This window comes from Poecilia mexicana, unplaced genomic scaffold (assembly GCF_051168715.1).
Source record: "Poecilia mexicana isolate PSO_F unplaced genomic scaffold, ASM5116871v1 scaffold_3, whole genome shotgun sequence".
Classification (NCBI taxonomy): domain Eukaryota; kingdom Metazoa; phylum Chordata; class Actinopteri; order Cyprinodontiformes; family Poeciliidae; genus Poecilia; species Poecilia mexicana.
In genome coordinates, this window is record NW_028263372.1 from 27504109 (window position 1) to 27523533 (window position 19425).

Here is a 19425-nt window from a genome sequence, read left to right on the forward strand (position 1 = left end):
TCTGTTTGGCTGGTGACTCTACGCTTCGTCTTTTTCACCGTGTTCCTCAAAACTCAGCAGCCTGCCCACCCTTCAGTCAACGGGTTGTAGTTCTCACTTCACCCCAGTAGATGGCCTCGTTCTCGAATGGATGACGACTCGGGATTACAAGGAGGATCACTGATGTATGTGATGTATGTCCTCTGATCTGTTGGACTTATGTCTAAACAGAGGCTATAAGTATGGCCTGCTATAGCTTAAGTAGATATGTTAATGAGAAGACCAAAGCTGAAGTGTCTCTTTGTCCTGTGTCATACAAGGCTTCCGGAACTCATAATGAAATATGACTTGTTTTATATATATTATTTATTTTTAAATACCGCTAGAAATGTTGTTTATATTTCACTAGACAAATTGGTGAACATCCCTATCATGGAAAATTGTGATTTATTTTTACTGTGCATGTCTGTGAGGCTTATCAACACATAAAAAATAAACTAACTTAATCTAAATAAATAACTTGTTTTTTATTTATTTAAATACCACAGATTGAAAACTTATATTAATAACAGAATTTGATTATTTTTCTTCAAAACAAAAGATCTTCTAATGGAACTTATGTCACTAAACAAACATGATTATTAACAGTGCTGGGTATTAAACCACTGAACCGTATCTACAACAAAGATAACATATCAACATCTGCAATCTTGGGCTTCCATTCATGTCACGATTATTATTATTATTATTTTAATGCTTCTCCCCAAAGCCGCCTGCTTGCTGTAGAGGTGCGAAAGAGCGATTGGAGAGCGCAGCGCTGACGTGGTGACGTCACACGAGTAGCGTGTGGGGACCTTGTAGCCTCTTCGGCCTCCCTCTCCAGTCCGGAGAGACACAAGTTATCTGGGAGGCTGCCGAAGGGCCGGCGATCTTTCCCCATCTTTTCTGCGTCGAGCTCACTCCCCTTCATCCGTCCTGTATGGTGGATATTATTTTCAGCTCTTCTTTCTTGGGTGATATGGGGGATCATTCCAAAAGTAAGTACGCCGAATTGCTCCGTGCGATTTTCAAGCAGGAAGATTTAGAGTCCCGATGCAGCAACAGCTGCAGCATTAGATCGGTGAACAAACGGGTTGGAAAAGCCAATATTCAGCAACGAGTCAATTAAGAGAGCAATTATCCTCACGTTGCACTGCTGCCCTGGATTATTTTTATTATATGGCTTCGGTGGAGATTTTAATAAGCAACACATGTCAGTTTATTTTTTTTTATTTTTCATTGCATGGAAAATGCCCAAATCTATCAGTTATTACATAACATTGAGGTTCATCTTCATTAGAAAAAAAAGAAAAAAAGAAAAAAATCTGCCAAAAGAAAAATAAAAATAAAACAACGCTACAGAATTTTTGGGTGTTAATTCGACTGTGCATACAACGTTGCGTTGACAAAGCTGTGGCCTCTTCGCAGAGAAGTCAGGATTCGCGATGTGTGTAGGATGTGGAAGCCAGATCCATGACCAGTACATACTGAGAGTTTCCCCCGACCTGGAGTGGCATGCTGCCTGCCTGAAGTGCGCGGAGTGCAGCCAGTACCTGGATGAGACCTGCACTTGTTTCGTCCGGGACGGGAAAACTTATTGCAAAAGAGATTATGTAAGGTAGGAGTTTCCTTTTTCTTTTTCTTTTTTTTTTTTTTTTAAAGTTCCCCTCAGGATTACTCACACGCTGTCATACATGTGGTGTATAAATTAAATATCAGGAAGGATCTCCTAAAAAAAAACCCACAATAATAATAATAATAATAATAATAATAATAATCAGAGTAGAAACAACTAGAGGAAAAAAAAATCATATACAACGGCTAGTTAGTTTCAGATAAAAAGATTTCAAACATTTTATTTCAAATAAATTAAATATAAGTATTTCTTTTATTTTTACACAACACTTTACAAAACTGTCTAAACAGTTGCAAATTTCGCAGGCTGTTTGGGATAAAATGCGCCAAATGCAACCTGGGGTTCAGCAGCAGCGACTTGGTGATGAGAGCCCGGGATAACGTGTACCACATCGAGTGCTTTCGGTGCTCGGTGTGCAGCAGGCAACTGCTGCCGGGGGACGAGTTCTCCCTGCGGGAAGAGGAGCTGCTATGCCGGGCGGACCACAGCCTGCTGATAGAGAGGAGCTCCGCGGGAAGCCCCATCAGTCCCGGACACATCCACTCCAACAGACCGCTGCACCTGGCAGGTGCGAATTTTATTTATTTATTTATTATTATTATTATTATTATTATATGGAGTAGCCTATTTTAAAAAAAAATCTGTAGACTTTTAAAAACAGCTAAAATAAAATTTGTACATATTTTTCTTGGGTTCAAGAAAAAGATTTTTCTTTTTTGGTTCAATCAAATAAAATTAAAATGTGTGTTTATGTATGTGTAAGTAAATTGGTGTGCTGTGCGACCTTTCCGTAGGCCAACTTTATAATTGATCTCATTAGCAGTAACCTGCTCTGTTGCCAGTATCTAAATAATCTGGGACTTGAGTCGCGGCCATGTCTGTGCGTCTTTCTGTGTGTTTGCGCGCGTGCGTGTGTGAGGAAAATCACTCCACCAAAAATAAAAGACATATGTAAATAAAGGTGACCTTCTTTCTGTTGGTATTCAGAGACAGGCCTCAGAGGGAACCTTAAACTAGATTGCGTTTTTTATTCATATTTAAAGGGGAACGTCTGTTTTTCGTGACAAAAAAATTCCTTTTATTCAGCGAATCAAGTTACGTTTGAAGTCGTGTACAGACACTACTTTGCTTTTACAAATGCTTTTTTATTATTATTCATTTTATTAATATTATTATTTTCAAATCTGGAATAATTTGTCTCTCTTGATTGACATTTAGGTAGAATTTCTCACTATTTCGAGAAACTCTACATTTATATTTTCTTTACTTTCCAAATAAGAAATGTCCCTCCGTGGGACATTCCGATTCAGGGCAAAAACTCTGCTGGGGTTAATGTGAGCTCCGTGTTTGTGAACGAACATTTGAAGCAGTCTGTGAACCCCTGTTTTTTTTTTTTTTTGTTTGTTTGTTTTGTTTTTGTTTGTTTTTTTTGTTCCGTCCTCAGCAGATCCCGTGGCGGTTCGGCAGGCTCCACATCGGAACCACGTCCACAAACAGTCGGAGAAAACGACGCGGGTGCGGACGGTGTTGAACGAGAAGCAGCTGCACACGCTGAGGACTTGCTACAACGCCAACCCGAGGCCGGACGCGCTGATGAAGGAGCAGCTGGTGGAGATGACCGGCCTCAGCCCCAGAGTGATCCGGGTCTGGTTCCAGAACAAGCGGTGCAAGGACAAGAAGAAGTCGATCCTCATGAAGCAGCTCCAGCAGCAGCAACACAGTGATAAGACTGTAAGCATCTTCGTAAGTTTGGCCGCTCGATTCCTCTTTAAAGCACTTTTTTTTTTGGCTTTTAGCTCACAAGTTGTTTTGTGAATGTTTGTGTCTTATTGTGCCTTTTATTTGGTGGGACTTCTTTTATATATATATATATATATATATATATATATATATATATATATATATATATATATAAAGCTGCTGCTTTACTTTGAAAAATTAATTTTTGACACATACATAGGCTGGGATGACAACATTTTGTCATAAATTAATGATCACAAAAGAAATGTGAAGTTAAAAACATATCTGCTTTTTTCCTCAATTTTGTTTATTTATTTTTAGACAGGGCCGGTCCAGGTTTTTACGGGGCCCTTAGCAGAATAAAGGGACCCGCTTAACGCTATTGTGGCAACAACTTATTTGCATTGCTCATGTTTGATTGTTTTTACTAAGCTGAACTAAATACCACTTGCACATTTAACTAGTGAGTCCATAACAAGTTTATGAAGTCAACTGTATGTCAAAATGGTTTTGCTTGAAAAATACTACATGCAATTTAAGTTTTGAACATTTATTTATACTTTGTTTATATATATATATATATATACATACATTACATTTGTCATGTATTGAACAATATGCATCCTCTCAATCCTTCTGATCTAGACAGCAATGCCCTTTTTTTTTGTTATTTCTGCCACACTGCTCATTGAACCTAATCACAGCTCCGTTTCTCTAGTTTACTAATCTGGTCTGGCAAATTTGTGTAGTGAAGAAGCTTTAGTGCATGCCCAATCTTAATTCAAAATTTACAAGCTCCAGCATTACGGTCCCTGTGACCCTATAGCTCAGACACAGACTGCACATTTTTAGCCCTTTGGCGGTTCCTCCAGAACATACATACATATCAGCATGGCTGTTGTGGGAGAATCAAGAAAAACAAAACAAAAAAACAAAAAAACGATGAAATTTAATTCAAGATTTCTCCTCAGAACTTGCAAGGCCTCACAGGAACGCCCCTCGTTGCTGGAAGTCCTATCCGGCATGAAAGCACTGTGCAGGGGAACCCGGTGGAGGTTCAGACCTACCAGCCTCCGTGGAAAGCTCTGAGTGAATTCGCTCTGCAGAGTGACCTGGACCAGCCAGCTTTTCAGCAACTGGTGCGTGACACAGCAGTCTATTTATCACTTTAAGAGCACAAATCTGAACGTATTTCCACAAGGTGAAACATGGTGGTGCTAGTGTCATGCTGTGGGGAATGTAATCTGTTCTGTAGCTTAGAGTCTATACATGCAGAAATAATAATAATTAATAGCAAATAATAATAATAATTAATAACGCAGTCTTCGACATACAATCCTGTAAATCTGACACCGTTTCCTCCTCTTCAGGTGTCTTTCTCTGAATCGGGCTCTCTTGGAAACTCTTCGGGCAGCGACGTGACATCGTTGTCCTCTCAGCTACCGGACACCCCGAACAGTATGGTACCCAGTCCGGTGGAGACGTGAGACCCAACGGTGGTCTGTGACCATACTGCTGCCACCTCCTTCTCCTCCTGCAAGGACAATTTGCAGCATGATCCTGCCCCCCCCTCTCACTCTCCAGCTTCCCCACCTCCACACCCACTTCCACCCCTGCATGTGACCAGCTCATCACATCACCTGTCGTCGAGAGGAGACTCTTTTCTTTTATCTTGTTTTTTCTATACCGTGGAGGAGGTGGAACAAAGAGAGCACCGACTGACTCATTTTGTTTTTATGAGACCTCATTGACAAAAGAAAAAAAGAAAACTAAGAACAGTTGATGCATGACTCTTCATATGGAGAACAAAGATGTACAGAAGACTTCTCGATGGATATATACAACAAACCTTCCCTCAGAAAAACAAAACAAAACAAAAAAAAATTCACAAGCTACTGGATCATTTCCATGTTACAGCAGAGAGACTTTCTGCATTTTCAGTGTGATCATATTATGTCTTGTTTCTTCAACATGAGAATTTTTTGATACCTTACTTGTCGAGTCCACTTGACTCTTTGTCTTAAGGTCAGAGCATGATATTCTGCAAAAGTATTCGTGGTGTAAAATACTTTATCTTGAAGGGCCGGTTGTTTGAGCTCAAAGAACAAAAAAGTAAATTATTGTTATATTATTTATTGTTAGGAAAGCGATTCGCTAAAGGGAGTATTAACTGATAAGAAGAATAAAAAAAGATGAATACAAGAGATGTCTTCATGATCTTTGTGCAGGCGACAATTCCTAACAAGCATTCATCTTTTTTTTTTTTTGCTGTGACTGAATAAAATATCCTTTTTTTTTTTTTTTTTTAAATCAGACTACATAGCTTTTAAAAATTGAAGGTGTAAGCCGTCTAGAGTCCGAAGTAGGAATTTCTTTCGCGTTAACCATGTGGTTTTTCCCGTTCCACCTTATGAACTGGGCCGCTGCCTGAAGGCGATCTACTTCTTGTTATCTCCCCTCTCCATCTCTTAGGTTGTGTGGCAGGAATTAGACAGTGGTCATTTACTATCTCGGGGGCAAGAAAAGCAAAAAAAAAAGAAAGAAAAGAAAAAAAAAAGTGTGCTGTAAATCAGCTTTGCTCAGTCTGGTTCTTCTGGTTGAGTCACAAGCCGGTCTAGACAGCGCGCAGGGATCGGCGACCTCTTATCTGGTCCTGGCATCACCTGCAAAGCGATACACTGACTAAAGCCACAACAAAACCAAACACCCCCCACCACATCACCGCCACCTTGAACACACAGACCCCCGATCAGAGAAGCCCCCACCCCGCCCCCTTCGTAAACGTGGGGCGCAGAGAGCGTCGCTTGTCCTTTGCGTTTATTTTTGCTTCCATGAAACTGGGTTTTTACGCACGGGTCAGACGGGGTGAGATCGTTGGCTAAATGGACTGACCTCCTTCGACAGAAGACCACCAAGAATTCAAACGCAGTTTACGGATTAAATCTTTATAACACAAAACCGTATAGGCGTTGTTTGCTATTGTTCTGAAACGACCAAAGTGCGAGGTTGCATTTATAATTCTGGGCAGAAAAAGAGGAATAATACAAAGACAACAGATTCAGCTGCATTACACAACTTTTCCCATCTCTGACTCCCGAAGAAGGAAGAAAAAAAAAAAAAAAAGCGCACCAAATATTTCAGAAAAGCCTCCCCCCTCCCCTCCACTGTTGTTGTTTACAGGGTCTAAATTGTATGCTTGAATGACAAAAGGCAGATTATAGATTTGTAACTGAGCTATTTCAAATACAAGCAAACAATGCGTGCAGATTAAGATAAGGGAGATAAGCGGGGGGAATAACAATAGGCTCTGAGAAAATGAATGCGAGGCCAATAGTAACAATTCTCTGCAGAAAAATCATTACAAGAGGCCAAATATGATTCCAGGGCGGCTCCTTTTCAGCGTGCGCCGACTGGAACACGGTTATTCAAATGAGCATTTCATCTTTTTAAAAATTGAAAAATTAGTGTTGAATTTATTTTTTAACGTGAATTTTCAAAACTTCCCCACATGAAAAAAAAATTGAGAGCAGTGAGAAAACAACAATAAAGTATTTCGGAAATAAATAATTTAGGTTGCACAAAGGCATGGAAAAATAATTCTTGTTTAAGAATGGTGGAATAATTTGAAAAACACGCACGTAGTAAAATAGATTATTTATGGGGTTTTTTTCCCTTTCATTTGTCGTTGTCCGCCTTGCTTCTTCCTCGCACTTTCGCTCAGATCAGGGTTCGGATCATATCAGAAGTATGACCCGTTATCAAGCCTTTAAATGGGCGTTTCCCTCAGTGCGATAAATAAACTTAAAAATAAACAGCTCAAAGCGCGTGCACGCAAATACGTTTCTTCTGGATCGCTCCTCCAGGTTGACGATCCTTCACTGATCTTTCTTAAAGGGAAAGTATTTGGCGTCGCCGCACAGATGGAAATGGCAAATGTTAAATGAATCTGAGCCGAAACAAAACAATTGCCCCACTCCTTCCCTCTCTGGTTAGTCTGGAGGTGTGTTCGTGCTCGGTGCAGGTGTCGTGTTAGCATGGCGAGGATCGACAATGATTTAGAGCACGAGTACATTTAGAGGTGTGATGCAATTCTCTGATTCTAATTGGCGGAAGGTGTAATTAGATCAACGACCGCCTCCAGCAGGAGCAGACTGGCGCACAACCTTAACAGCAAAACTATTGATATCGTGTTTTACTTAATTTGTTTCATTGTTTCCTCACCTTCTTTCAGCAAATATATTTTTTGCAGTTTATAATGAACGAATACATGTTAAGACATCGCCAGCTGGTTGGCTTAAATTGATGCAATCCAAAATAACGCACAGTTATTTCATGTGCTTTCACTTAACTCGTTTTCTTTTTAGTTTACTTTTAGGTGAAGCTAATGTGTTTAAATAATATACATTATTTTTTGGCCCCACACCCAATTTAAAATGCTACGTCAGTAATCTTTTCTGCTTATAAAAACAGGTACTGATCACACGTTTAATAGATCTATTGATAACATTTCTGCAGCAGTGTGGAGGTGATAAAACACAAGATTAGGATATTTCCTTCTTCATCGTTATTATTATTATTATTATTATTATTAATAATAAGCAATAATAATAATAATAATAATAATAAGCAACGCAATTTAGAAATACATTTTTGATTTATGGGAAAACTGAAGAAAATGTCTGAAAACATCAGTTTATGAATACACATTTTATTTTATGCAATTCTGCTATGTACTAATTAAAACTTAAGAAAAAAATATAATAATAATAATAATAATAATAATAATGTCATATTACATAAAAAAAAGAACAAAGCAAACCAGAAAACCCAGACTGTGCGACTGTCTCCACATCCATTCCTGCCGTGACCTTGCCTCTCCACATTGGAGGCCACCGGCCAGGAACAACTGGGACAAAGTTGCAGTCCAAACCTCTCAGGGGAAAAGTTCTGACAGCTTGACTTAATGCAGAAGCTGAGTTGGGAGACTTTTCTTTTCTGGAATAGTGGGTGAGAAACAAGTGAAATGAGCTTGTGTGAAGAGAGAGTGACAAAACAATGAGTGAACTGACACCCCCTGAATCCTGGCTGAAATCAAAGCACAAATAAGTCGGTCTGAAAAAGCAAGCTGTGTTTGAGTTTTTTTCATGTTTCTGCTCACTGATTTCTTAATAAACACTTTCATATGCGAAAATTCAGGGAAATAAGACACTATTTATTATCTCTGATCTATATTCTCCCAGTTTTACATCGCCAGTGCTTTTTCCAGTGTGATGTACCTAAAGGTTTTGGCCATTATCAGGCGTTTAAAGTGGGAAATTTAGGGGTCAATTTATCTCAGACAAGTAACAGTCAATTAAACATATAAGTGACAAGAATTTCCTCATCTTTAGGCTGCACTGATAATAAAACGGCACAGTCAACATTTGTGTGTGTGTGTGTGTGTGTGTGTACTATCTTGCCACTTGGTCACTATTGATCCTTAGGAATGAATGCTGCTTTTATGGGAAGCTGATGTGATGAGTAAATATCCAGATATTATCCTTTAAACTTTTAAAAGCACTAGGGAAAAAGCTTCTTAGAAGTGTAAGGTGAAATAAAATCCATTTTGTGTGTTTGTGTATGGGATGGCATATCTTGACCATTATGTTTTTTATTATTATTTTTGTGAATTTAATGAGCTGACAACAAAATTATTACACAATGGAGCCAAAATATCTACTTTTTTAAATTTTTTTTATGTATACCAGTTTAAATAACTTCTAAAATTTAGGAATACAAATAAATCTGTTTAGAGGAAATAATTGAAAAATCAAAAATATCTCTAATAACCTGGTTGATAAAATGTGCACACATTTAAACGACTACTTTCTGGAAAAAACTTTAAATTTCAATCTCTTATCTTAGGACAGAATCTATTAGCATGCCATATAGCTCTGTTACTTCTCTTCAAGAAAAGTCATTATTCTGTTGATATTCTTTAACCCAACGGAAACTCAAGAAGGTTGACAGCAAGGCTGAAGGAGCTGAAACAATTTCTGCCAAGTAGCAACTGATGTCTTTCAACATATAAGGAGTAAAGCAAAAATGTACAAAACGTGTGCCTTTCCTTACAAAGAAAAAATATCAGACGTGGGAAGAAATCTTTAAATACCATTTGGAAGAGAAAGTGTTATGGTCTGAAGGAACAAGAATTAACACCAAGCATCTCACCTCCACATCACCTCCACACGGTAAAGGCAGGATCATGCTTCTCTTCACATGGTTCTTGGAATTTTTCCAGAATGGAAGAAATTATTAATTTATTTCAAATAGCAGCCAGTTTTGACTCCAACTCTTTGTGTGACACCCGGATAGCAGATAATAAACCATGATTTAGTTTTTCAATACTACCACTTTCTGTTTGTTATGTTTAGCATCTCCAATTGTTGATGTTTGTCTTTAATTTATCATAGGAAAAATATGAAGCTTTCACTATTTTTTGTTTCTTTTTCCCCTTACTGACAGCACTGCATAATGTGACCATTTTGATGCTTTGAATGGAAGCTGTTTGAAGTGAAGGATACAAATGAGCAAATGCTAGGGAAGTCCTTCTAAGATAGCTTAATCTTTATATCTGGCTATTCAAATTTACTAAATTAGAAGGCAGGTGTGAAATTGGCAAAATTTAACAAGTGTTTCCAAACAACAACAACAACAACAAAAAAAGGTGTGCATACACACAAAATCAAGTTGTGGCACCTTTTCTTATTCAGTTATATTTTTCCGCTATGCGATTGTTGGTTTTTGAATTAGAATGAACAGGATAAATGTCAAATCAAACGCTGAAAAGTCTTAAAAACCCCTAGCTTTTAAGACGAGTGTGAACGCTTCTGAGATCAAAAGGGCAAACCATATCCTTAGCTGAACCTTCAGGGCATAATCTGCATATGCAGCAGCTTGTCTACTGCGGAAAATACACTGAATCTCTCATCTTCCGTGTGTTTGCGTGTGTCTGTGTGTGTACGCATGTGCGGCTTTGATGATCAGACCTCAGGCTCACCTGGAACACACAGAGAGCAACAATCTGCTTCCACGTCCCGCAGCTGAGAGAGTGTCAGAGCTGCGTAAATCACAGCGCCCCATCCACACATAAATCTGCTGCAAAAACAACCCACCAACGCCCATTAGGAGGAGAGGGGAGGGTCAGAGCCGCCCCCACCCGCCCCCCCCCAACACACACACACACACTTTACTCGCTATAAAATACGAGAGTTCACCTGTACACCGTGTTGTTATTAGCCCAACAAGGAAGACAAACACGTGTCAACGGATGCAAACAATGAGGTAGTGAATGTGAGTCACTCTAAATGAGGAGCGGCATCAAAAGGTTTCAGGGAGACTCTCTGGCGTTCACCAGGGTCATTTCAGTGTCAGTTCAGGAGTTCAAGAATGTTTTTAGGAAGTCTTTACATTTCAGATTTAGTACTGAAGTTCAATTAACCCTCTGACTCACGAGGAAGGACGAAACATAGCTAAGCCCCTAATTATAGCAAACAGAGCCAAAACGAAACTGTAAATGTCATGAAATATTGCGCCTGTCAGATGGAAACACAGTGTATCTATTCACAAGGTGTGTGTGTGTGTGGGGGGGGAGTGAAGTTCAGCTTGACATGGTTTCAAGCCTGGATGAGTCAATAATAGAAACAGGTAATACGCAGATTGATACACCGAAAATAACCCAAGATAGTGTTTGGGCTGGAAAGCAGTTGACCTGCTACAATCAGTTTAAGAAATGACCCCAAACATTTGTGATGCTGAGAAACACAGAAAGTCAGACAGAAAGAGGATGGGGACTGTAGATAAAAAAAAAAAAAAAAAATAGAAGCATTGGTTAAGGCTCTGTGGCGATCCCCCTGTCCCAAGGCGATCCTGCCACTTTAAGAAATGAAGCAATATCATTAATGGAGGCCTCAGAGGGCTGACATCTTGCTCCAATTCACCAGTTCCCCCGTCCATCACACCATTACGGTGGGCCCAGCCGTATTAAAATCCAATCACTCCTCTGGCTAGTTTGATTAAGGAGGGCAAGTGCACAAGAAAGGGCTCCCACCCATTGTTGCCTCTGCTGGGGAGTCCCCTGAGGCCGGAGTCGGGTTCCTGTCTCAGACGAGGTCTGCTCACGAGCTACAGTGGGACGACTCCTAAATTCTCCATGCTACGACTTCTCTCTTTTATTTAAAACTTCCGTTTGACTGATCTCTGAGCAGGGAGGAACTACAAGGACATATTCCCAGAATGCAATTGAGCAACTTTTTAGACTAAATTTTCCCTCAAGCCAAGCTGTCAGTTATAACTCACCCAGTAAATATGGCAACCATGTAAATGTTTACCTAGCAGATTTGAAGCAAATTTAAAAAATGTTTTATTTGTTCATAATTTGGGAGGTCGAGGTTCTTGGAATGAACTTGTCACATTTTTTTCAAATGCTTTTTCCTGTTAATTCACTTACTAAAATTCTTACAGTTTAATTTTCTAACATATTTGCTAAGGGCTTTTGATTTCATGTACAATCTAATAAATGTGGCATGAGACAGATGGCCACTTTGAAATCAGTGAGAATGCAGCAACAATTAAGCCGTGCTTCAACTGCTTGCTTTTTAAAAGTAAATAAATATTTATTGATTTATCAGATTTTTTTTTTATCAATGCTGCAGACCTAAATGTTGACCACTGATTGGGTCAAATAGCTTTTGGAAATTGTACTTCCAAAAAAAAAAAAAAAAAAAAAAGAGTGATATAATTATTTTAAATTTCTTTTGCATTGGTTTTACAGTCATTTGTCCAATAAAACGGCAGCAACAAAACAAAAGTAAATGCCCCCGTATTTTTGTTTCGCACTACTGTGAAACCAAATAAAGCGAGAACAATAACAATGATTTTAATAACCACAGCATTTAAAGTTGCATTTTCATTGATTGCTGCTCTGTGGGTTACCATAAATTATCAGCCTTTTTGATCCAAATAAACCTAAATTGGTTTCCAGCCAGCAAGTAACTAATCTGTCTTTTGTTTAAACGTCAGGCTACTGCTGCCCTCGCGGAGGGAGATGCATCAGACAGATTGGCTCTGGGAAACAAGGCAGCATCACAGGTACAGACCCCGGAGCCTGAAGCAAATTAAAGCCAGAAGGCCAGGCCAAGCCTCTGCGACCACAGCGGCATAAATTACTGGGATTTACAAGTTTTTTAAAACACTTTTAACAATACTCCCCTTTAATGTGCTCTCTGTTTAATAATGCACTTTGGGTTTTAAGAGCACGATAAACAAACCAATAATTCACTTTTTTATCATCTGAGGGTGAAGCCCTTCAGGACCGGGTTCTACAGCAGCGTTCAAAGGGGCCTCAGGTGGATGACATGGACGGCTGTCGTGATATGTTTTGGACAACAACTGAGACGTAGCCGTTGAGCTTTGTGCTTTCTTAGGGATTAAAGCGCACCAAGGCTCATCTTCTCAAGAACAGCGATCTTTTTAAAAGCGAGACTGATACCGACGTGAATAAACACCAGATTTGGTGGAAGAGTTGGCTCGCCTCGAGGCATAAAACAACAAGGCTCCTGGGTATCCAGCATGAGAAGATCTCAAAATAAAATGCTAGTGTAAACAGGATGTGTGTAGATTAAAGATCTCTAGTAAGATATTTCAACCTATTCAAAAGGTTAAAAAAAATAAAAAATAGTAATTTTCTTGGCTTGGGTTATTCAAATTAATATGTCTTTTTCTTTGAACAATAATTTGTGTGTGTTTCAGAAAGTGAGTGCGATCTGGGAAGGCTCACAGTAGCATTTGGCTGCAGTTTTCAGTCTGCAAAGCTTCACAGGATAAGTCAATGAGTCTCTGGGCTGCCAAGACCCATAAAGAGGACACAGCAAGGCTTTCATAAATTTTGAAGCAACCAAATTCAAATAATAGTAATCTCTCATCAGGAAAAAAGAATGCTATTGTGTGAAAACATCTTCCTCCGGTAACTAAAGTGCTTTTGTCATAAATGTAGGACCTCAGAGTGAGCAGGCTGGGAGACAACTGATGTCTGTGTTAGAGCGAGGGCCTGGAACAAATACAACACACACGCACACACACACACACTCAAACACTCACTTGCATGTTCACTGTAACGCCCACACCCTCATCTGCGCGCTCTCTCTCACACACACACACACACACACACACACACACACACACACACACACACACACACACACACACACACACACACACACACACACACACGCTCTCCGAGTCACTGCCAGCCGCCACAAATCACTAGGCCATAGCATCTAATCCTCCACCAGCCAGTGCCATGGCATTAAGCATCCAAACAAATTGTCCTTCATCGAGTGCTTGCAGCAGTAGAAGACATAAAGCAAAAGGGAGATAACAGGGGAGGGCTGAGGAGCTGGACCTGGAGAGGTGGCAGACCTCGCTGCTCTAAGCCTGCATTAACACACTCCCCACAACCGTCTGTGAAAGAGATTCCAGGGATAGAACATGGACTGAAAAGCCACTTGATTAGACAATGTTTTTTTTTTTTTTTTTAGTTTTGTACTCGTTTTTAAATCAAGTCTTCAAATCAAAGAGCCAGAGTAGACAGATGTGTTGTTTTTGAATGTGAATGTTGGGATGTGGTGGAAAAAAGATACAGCTCCTTTTAAAAGTATCATACTTCCTTAATTTCATTATATTTTAACACGTCACAATTACAAATCTCTATGTACTTCACTCGAGTTCATGTGATAACACAAAGATACAAAACCATTCAATTTTTAAATTGTAATTGTAATTTTGCAAGATATATAGTTCTTTTGTTATCCCTAAATGAATCCAGTACAATTAATTGGGAGTAGCAAGAATAAAATTATTGTTGAAAAGGAGAAGACCAATTTCAAGTTACAAGCATGGAACACAAAATTTTACTCTCTGATCACACAATTCCTACTGAGAAGCATGGTGGTGGCACCGTCATGCTGTGGGGTCCTTTTTCTTCAACAGGTACAGGGAAGCTGGTCAGAATTGATTAGAAGATGGAGGGCTTTCTTCCTCCAGGGGAATCCTGGAGGAAAACCTGGTACAGGCTGCAAAAGAACTGAAACTGTGACAGAAGTTCTCCTCCTTCCAGCAGGAAAATGACCCTAAATGTGTGGTCACAGCTACAATTTAATAGTTTAGATTAAAGTAAAGGTCAGAATGGCACAGTCAAAGTTCTGACCTAAATCCAATTCAGAATCTGTAGAAAAGACAGTCAAATTGCTGATTCTCCCTCCATCCTGACTGAGCATGTTCGCAAAAAAAGAATGAGCAAAAATATGAGGCCTCTAGATGTTCAAACGGTGGAATTATGTCTAAAGGTGATTCTATAAAATACTGACTGAATGGGGCCGATGTTAAATGCATCCCACAATTTAGATTTATATTCATGTATATAACATAAGTAAACCATTCATTTACTTTCACTTCACAATTATTCACTGTGTTGGTCTATTACATAAAATCTTAATAAAGCACATTTAAGTTTGTGCTTGTAATGTGTCATGATGTGGAAAAGTTCAAGGGTTATAGATACTTTTTCAAGGTTCCATGAGTCACTTCTTGAAGAATGTTTTTCCTTTTTGCCAAAACAAATAAAAGACTGGCCGTTTGTGGATTTATTGTTATCTGAGGATGTGAAGGAGCGGTAAGTGGCATTCTTGGCTAACTTGATCAGTGTGTTTGAGATCAAACAATGTACTTATTATCCATTGTGCATCAGAGGGTTTGGCAACGCTAAGGGTAAAAATTTGAATGAACGTGCCATCTTGTTTAGGCTTACTATATCATCGGATAGGAACTTCTCATATATTTTACACTGTTAATTGGAGAAAAAAAATTAGTAAACATCAGTAGAAAAACTCTTTAAAGTAGGCATATATGAATGGAGGCATGCATAAAGTAAGTAGAGCTCTCAGAATGGCTCCTTTTATGTGGATTTATATATTTGCAGTCTACAGCTAAATGTCTGGAATCAACTTCTTTAGCAAAATAGTAAACTAGACTGCCATGAAATTTGCTACAGAGCGCCATGGGCCCCTGCGGATAAATTAAATTAAAGCTGACCCCTTGACATTTTATCTAGCATCACATCAAGGTAGGTGTACAAAAATCTAATTACGCCAGGGCAGCATTAGGTTGAACTTTCTTCATTGGATAAGCTGTCATAAAATTTGTCCTACTGCCTCAAAATAAACAGTGTGGGGGGTCCAGTTTTAAGTACATCTGAAACTGTGCTAAATACATTTTGGAAAACAATACCAATAACAATCTGCACACGTGAATGTGTCAACAGCAATGCATAAAAACACTTTCTAGCTGATCACAAGGCTTTAGTTAATGTTCTTTTTAAACATTAAATGGTTGTGCCTCCTAAAGGTAAATCTCAAAATATGTTTTTCCACCAAGATATAGCTGACCTGAAAGTCTTTAAAGCATAATAATAAAGCAACATATCGTATGAGGTAACGATATAACTCCAGATTCGTCCGTTGACACCCCGAACGTCGTCTCTGCTGAGATTGGAGATATGCATCGGCCTACTAGCAGCTGGAAATGGGCATGGTCAGGTTGCTGATAAGAGGGAGGGCACCGCTCTATCTGTGAGATCTGAGAGATGCCGACAGCTCTCGTGAAAAGGAAGCTGACTTAGGGCTGCAGTGGAGGCTTGTCTTTACAGTTTCCTATACCACCTACTGACAGGGCCTGAGACTGTGTAAATTCCTCTGTCCTCTGAAATGACTCCGACCAGACAATGAGACGACACTTTGTGTACTGATGTGCACTACGGCACAGAGAACAGAGGAGATTTTACAAGGCTCGACGGAGACGAAGACAAACCCAGGTCACATGCGCTTCAAATCGTGCTTGGACACAGAAAGTGAAGAACGCTCTACACCTTTCTATTTATAAATTGCAAAATTCCAACATCATGCAATTCACTTGCATGAATTGCATGATGTTGCAATGATGGCTATCTGTTATATTTAGTTAGAAAATAAATACATTTAAAAATTATGGTAAATATTGATCCTGTTGTGTTAAAAGTACTGACAAATTTACAGCGGATGAGTCAATATGTGAGAAACACCAGGGGTGAAAACTCGGCCCAATGTTATTGTAAGAATAATGTGTATAAGTCACTTCTGAGATGGCTTTTTTTTTTTTGCTGCTTTGAAGCTTTTTACATCAGAGGAGCTGGGGTGGCATTTATCATCCAGTGGATAGTGGTTCCCTTTCAAACTTCTCTTTTTATGACGTGCATTATTTCCCGTGTGCACACATAAACAAAGCCGAGGCTGCCGGCACTGAATCAGCAGACTGTGTCACCGCTTGGCCTCCCGGGTCAGGCCAGCTTTCTTGTGCCGCCCAGTGCTTACGTTAGCATGTGAAAGGCAAAAGCTGTTCCAAATATTCCCTCTAAACATTTATTCTGCCTTAACGCTGAATGAAAAAAAAAAAAGAGAAAAAAAAAGTAAATATCAAGAAACCGGCATGAATCCAGGATGCAAGTAAGTCTTTTGCCATAACAAACCAGATAACAGAAGAATGAATGAGTTTCTCAACGGGAACCTGTAGCCACCATTAGCTGAAACTTTTGAGTTTTTTTCTTCCGTTTTCAAATCGGTTTGAAACATATTTCACACGAGAACTCGTTCATCAGCAAAGTCCTGCCTGTCCCCAACGAGGCAGGCAGGCTAGCGGGCAGGCACCAGGAGTCTGTGTTTACATTGGAAGTGCCTGGAACTGAATTTCCCCACACTACTCTCATTTGTCTTATCAGCATATAAATGTGCTGCTTCACTTATGGAAGACAACATCTGACAGAAAATGTCTCTTATGGGCTTAGAATATTTCCTTTTAAAGTGCAGCAAGCAGGTGCGTATGCAGCTGAAGATAAAGAAGCATCATCTCCTGACCGGGATTCACCAGAATTTAGCTGCTGCACATTTTTTAAATTAGCAGAGTGTTGGGGAGGGGCAGGCTCCGTGGGACGTATAAATATTCAGGAGGTACATGCCGTATTCCCAGTCTGCTCATTCTGTTAACTTTTCCACACTGCGAGCAGAATCATCTGTCATTCACCCTAATTTAATCATCGGCCACTCTCATTCAATTATCCAATATAATATGCAAATGAGGTGAACAATGGCCAGCTCATGCTAATTATGTACATCAGAATAATTAGATTGGACAGCGGTGGTGGTAGGGAAAGGGGCTACCCTAACTATCGTAAAGTAAGAAGGGGGGAGATTCTTTAATTAAGGTTGCAAAAATTTTATTAGAATCTGTAATATGCCCATAAATTGCTGAATGGTGGCCATACACAGGGGGAACATTACTCTTATTGAAAAGTGCTCCCTGAAGACTTGCACTGTGAAGCGCAGAGGGAATGTCCATACCAAGGGCAAAGCCATTCCAAAACAGGATTCTCCTTTACGGCAGCAAGGATCATAGCGTGTAAACAGGAATTACTTTTGGACAGAATAAATACCAAAACGTGTATATTTTTTTTTGTAATTCTCTGCTGTATTGTACAATCTTGAGTATATTTTCTTCAGCCAGCTGTAATCGGAATCAGATGATGTAAAACGTGTGAGGCGTGCCAGTGCAGTAGAGCATGCCTGGCAGCCAGTTAGACACAGAGAAACGTCAGCCCCTAATCCTGTCCTCTGCTGCTGCATGCATGCAGGCACTGCTGCTTCTCCACAACAGATCAGCAATGTCCAGCAGCCCAGCGCACAACGGGCTGCAGCGGGGCGCACAATGGCTCCCTCCAAGGACCAGCAGACAGCGAGCAGCAGGACCCTGGACGGGGTGCTGAGGCCACTGAAATATTTACAGAGGCGTGTTTTGTTGCTTTTGTGTTGAATGATTGAAGGGTGCTGTGTAGACAGTCTCTCTGGGGCTTGTTGCTGAGGGAAGGAAGTCACTGGGGGGAAAAAAAAATAAAGGTAAAGACAAAAAAAAATAAATAAATAAATCAGTTCTTGTCTTTAAAAATAACATTGTTTATCCCGAGCTGATCTGTGTGTGTACAAATGAAGTTTACTTAGAGGGAAGAAATGCGCGGGGGTGTTTGAAGTTTGAAGGAGTCTGAGGATGGCCGAATCCTACGTAATCCATCACTCTCTGCGCAGACAGACAACAACACCTCCGTAATGCCGCGGCGTATCCTGCTCCGGCCAGACAGTATTTGTTAAACATGTCAGGGTGACAGAACAGCAGTAGGTCAGGAGCACAGTAGATTAAAGTGGGAGAGAGTCGGAGTGAGGATGTCGAGACATGTAAACTGACACATTCACGGCAGCGATAGGCTGTCTGCTATCTCTTCCTTTTCCAATACATCTCCGCTAAATGTGCACACAGACTGGTCACTGTTTACGCTGCGCGTCTTCTTTGCAGTACATTATCTGCATGTTATATGTATGGCAGCCTTACTTACACACAGCATAAACATACTTGTGTTCAGTCAGTTTAATACAGTTTTTCCATTACTTTGTAATCATTATGAGGTAATTCCCATTAGACTTGGACGTTGTGCGTCTGAAACATCTCTATGTCACTTCCATACTCCGTCAGCATTTTTTTCCCCTAAATATACAATATCCATCCTATGATAAAACAAAAGTTTTACAAAAAAACAGATCAGTAAGCATGGTGGTGGTAGCGTTATGCCGTGGGGATTGATTTTATCCATTGTGTATTTGCAAAGTAGAAGGAAATCAATTCAAACAAATATGAAAAGTAAAGTGTGTGTTTGTATTCAGCTCCCATTACTCTGATACCCCTAAATAAAACCCAGTACAGCCTGTTGCTTTCAGGAGTTACCTGGTAGGTATCATTTAATCTCAGCACACATGCAGTTGCTGTGCGAAGGCCTTAGAGGTTTGTTTGAGAACAATAGTAAAGGAAAAAAAAACCCCATCATCATTAAGACCAATAAATACACCAGAGATATATTAGGG

At 39.8% G+C, this 19425-nt stretch overlaps 1 protein-coding gene across 4 annotated transcripts; it reads left to right on the forward strand.

Annotated features, from left to right (window-relative positions):
• Positions 1-780: 780 nt before the first annotated feature.
• On the forward strand, positions 781-6991 carry isl2b (ISL LIM homeobox 2b). Of its 4 annotated transcripts, none has more exons than XM_014992032.2 (6): positions 781-1016; positions 1447-1636; positions 1960-2222; positions 3099-3397; positions 4366-4533; positions 4765-6991. In XM_014992032.2, the coding sequence occupies exons 1-6, from the start codon at positions 959-961 to the stop codon at positions 4879-4881; spliced, it is 1095 nt and encodes a 364-aa protein (XP_014847518.2). In that variant the 5' UTR covers positions 781-958; the 3' UTR covers positions 4882-6991. The 4 variants fall into 4 exon arrangements, with proteins under 4 accessions (XP_014847518.2, XP_014847517.2, XP_014847516.2 ...); XM_014992031.2 differs by having other exon boundaries at positions 3099-3385; XM_014992030.2 differs by having other exon boundaries at positions 783-1016; positions 3102-3397.
• Positions 6992-19425: the final 12434 nt, after the last annotated feature.

What these genes read in the sequence shown, in the direction of transcription:
- isl2b (XM_014992032.2), top strand. Translation starts at nt 959, where the DNA reads ATGGTGGATATTATTTTCAGCTCTTCTTTCTTGGGTGATATGGGGGAT. An exon ending in TGCAAAAGAGATTATGTAAG is followed by an intron (nt 1,637 to 1,959) that starts GTAGGAGTTTCC and finishes CAAATTTCGCAG; the next exon opens with GCTGTTTGGGATAAAATGCG. An exon ending in ATAAGACTGTAAGCATCTTC is followed by an intron (nt 3,398 to 4,365) that starts GTAAGTTTGGCC and finishes ATTTCTCCTCAG; the next exon opens with AACTTGCAAGGCCTCACAGG.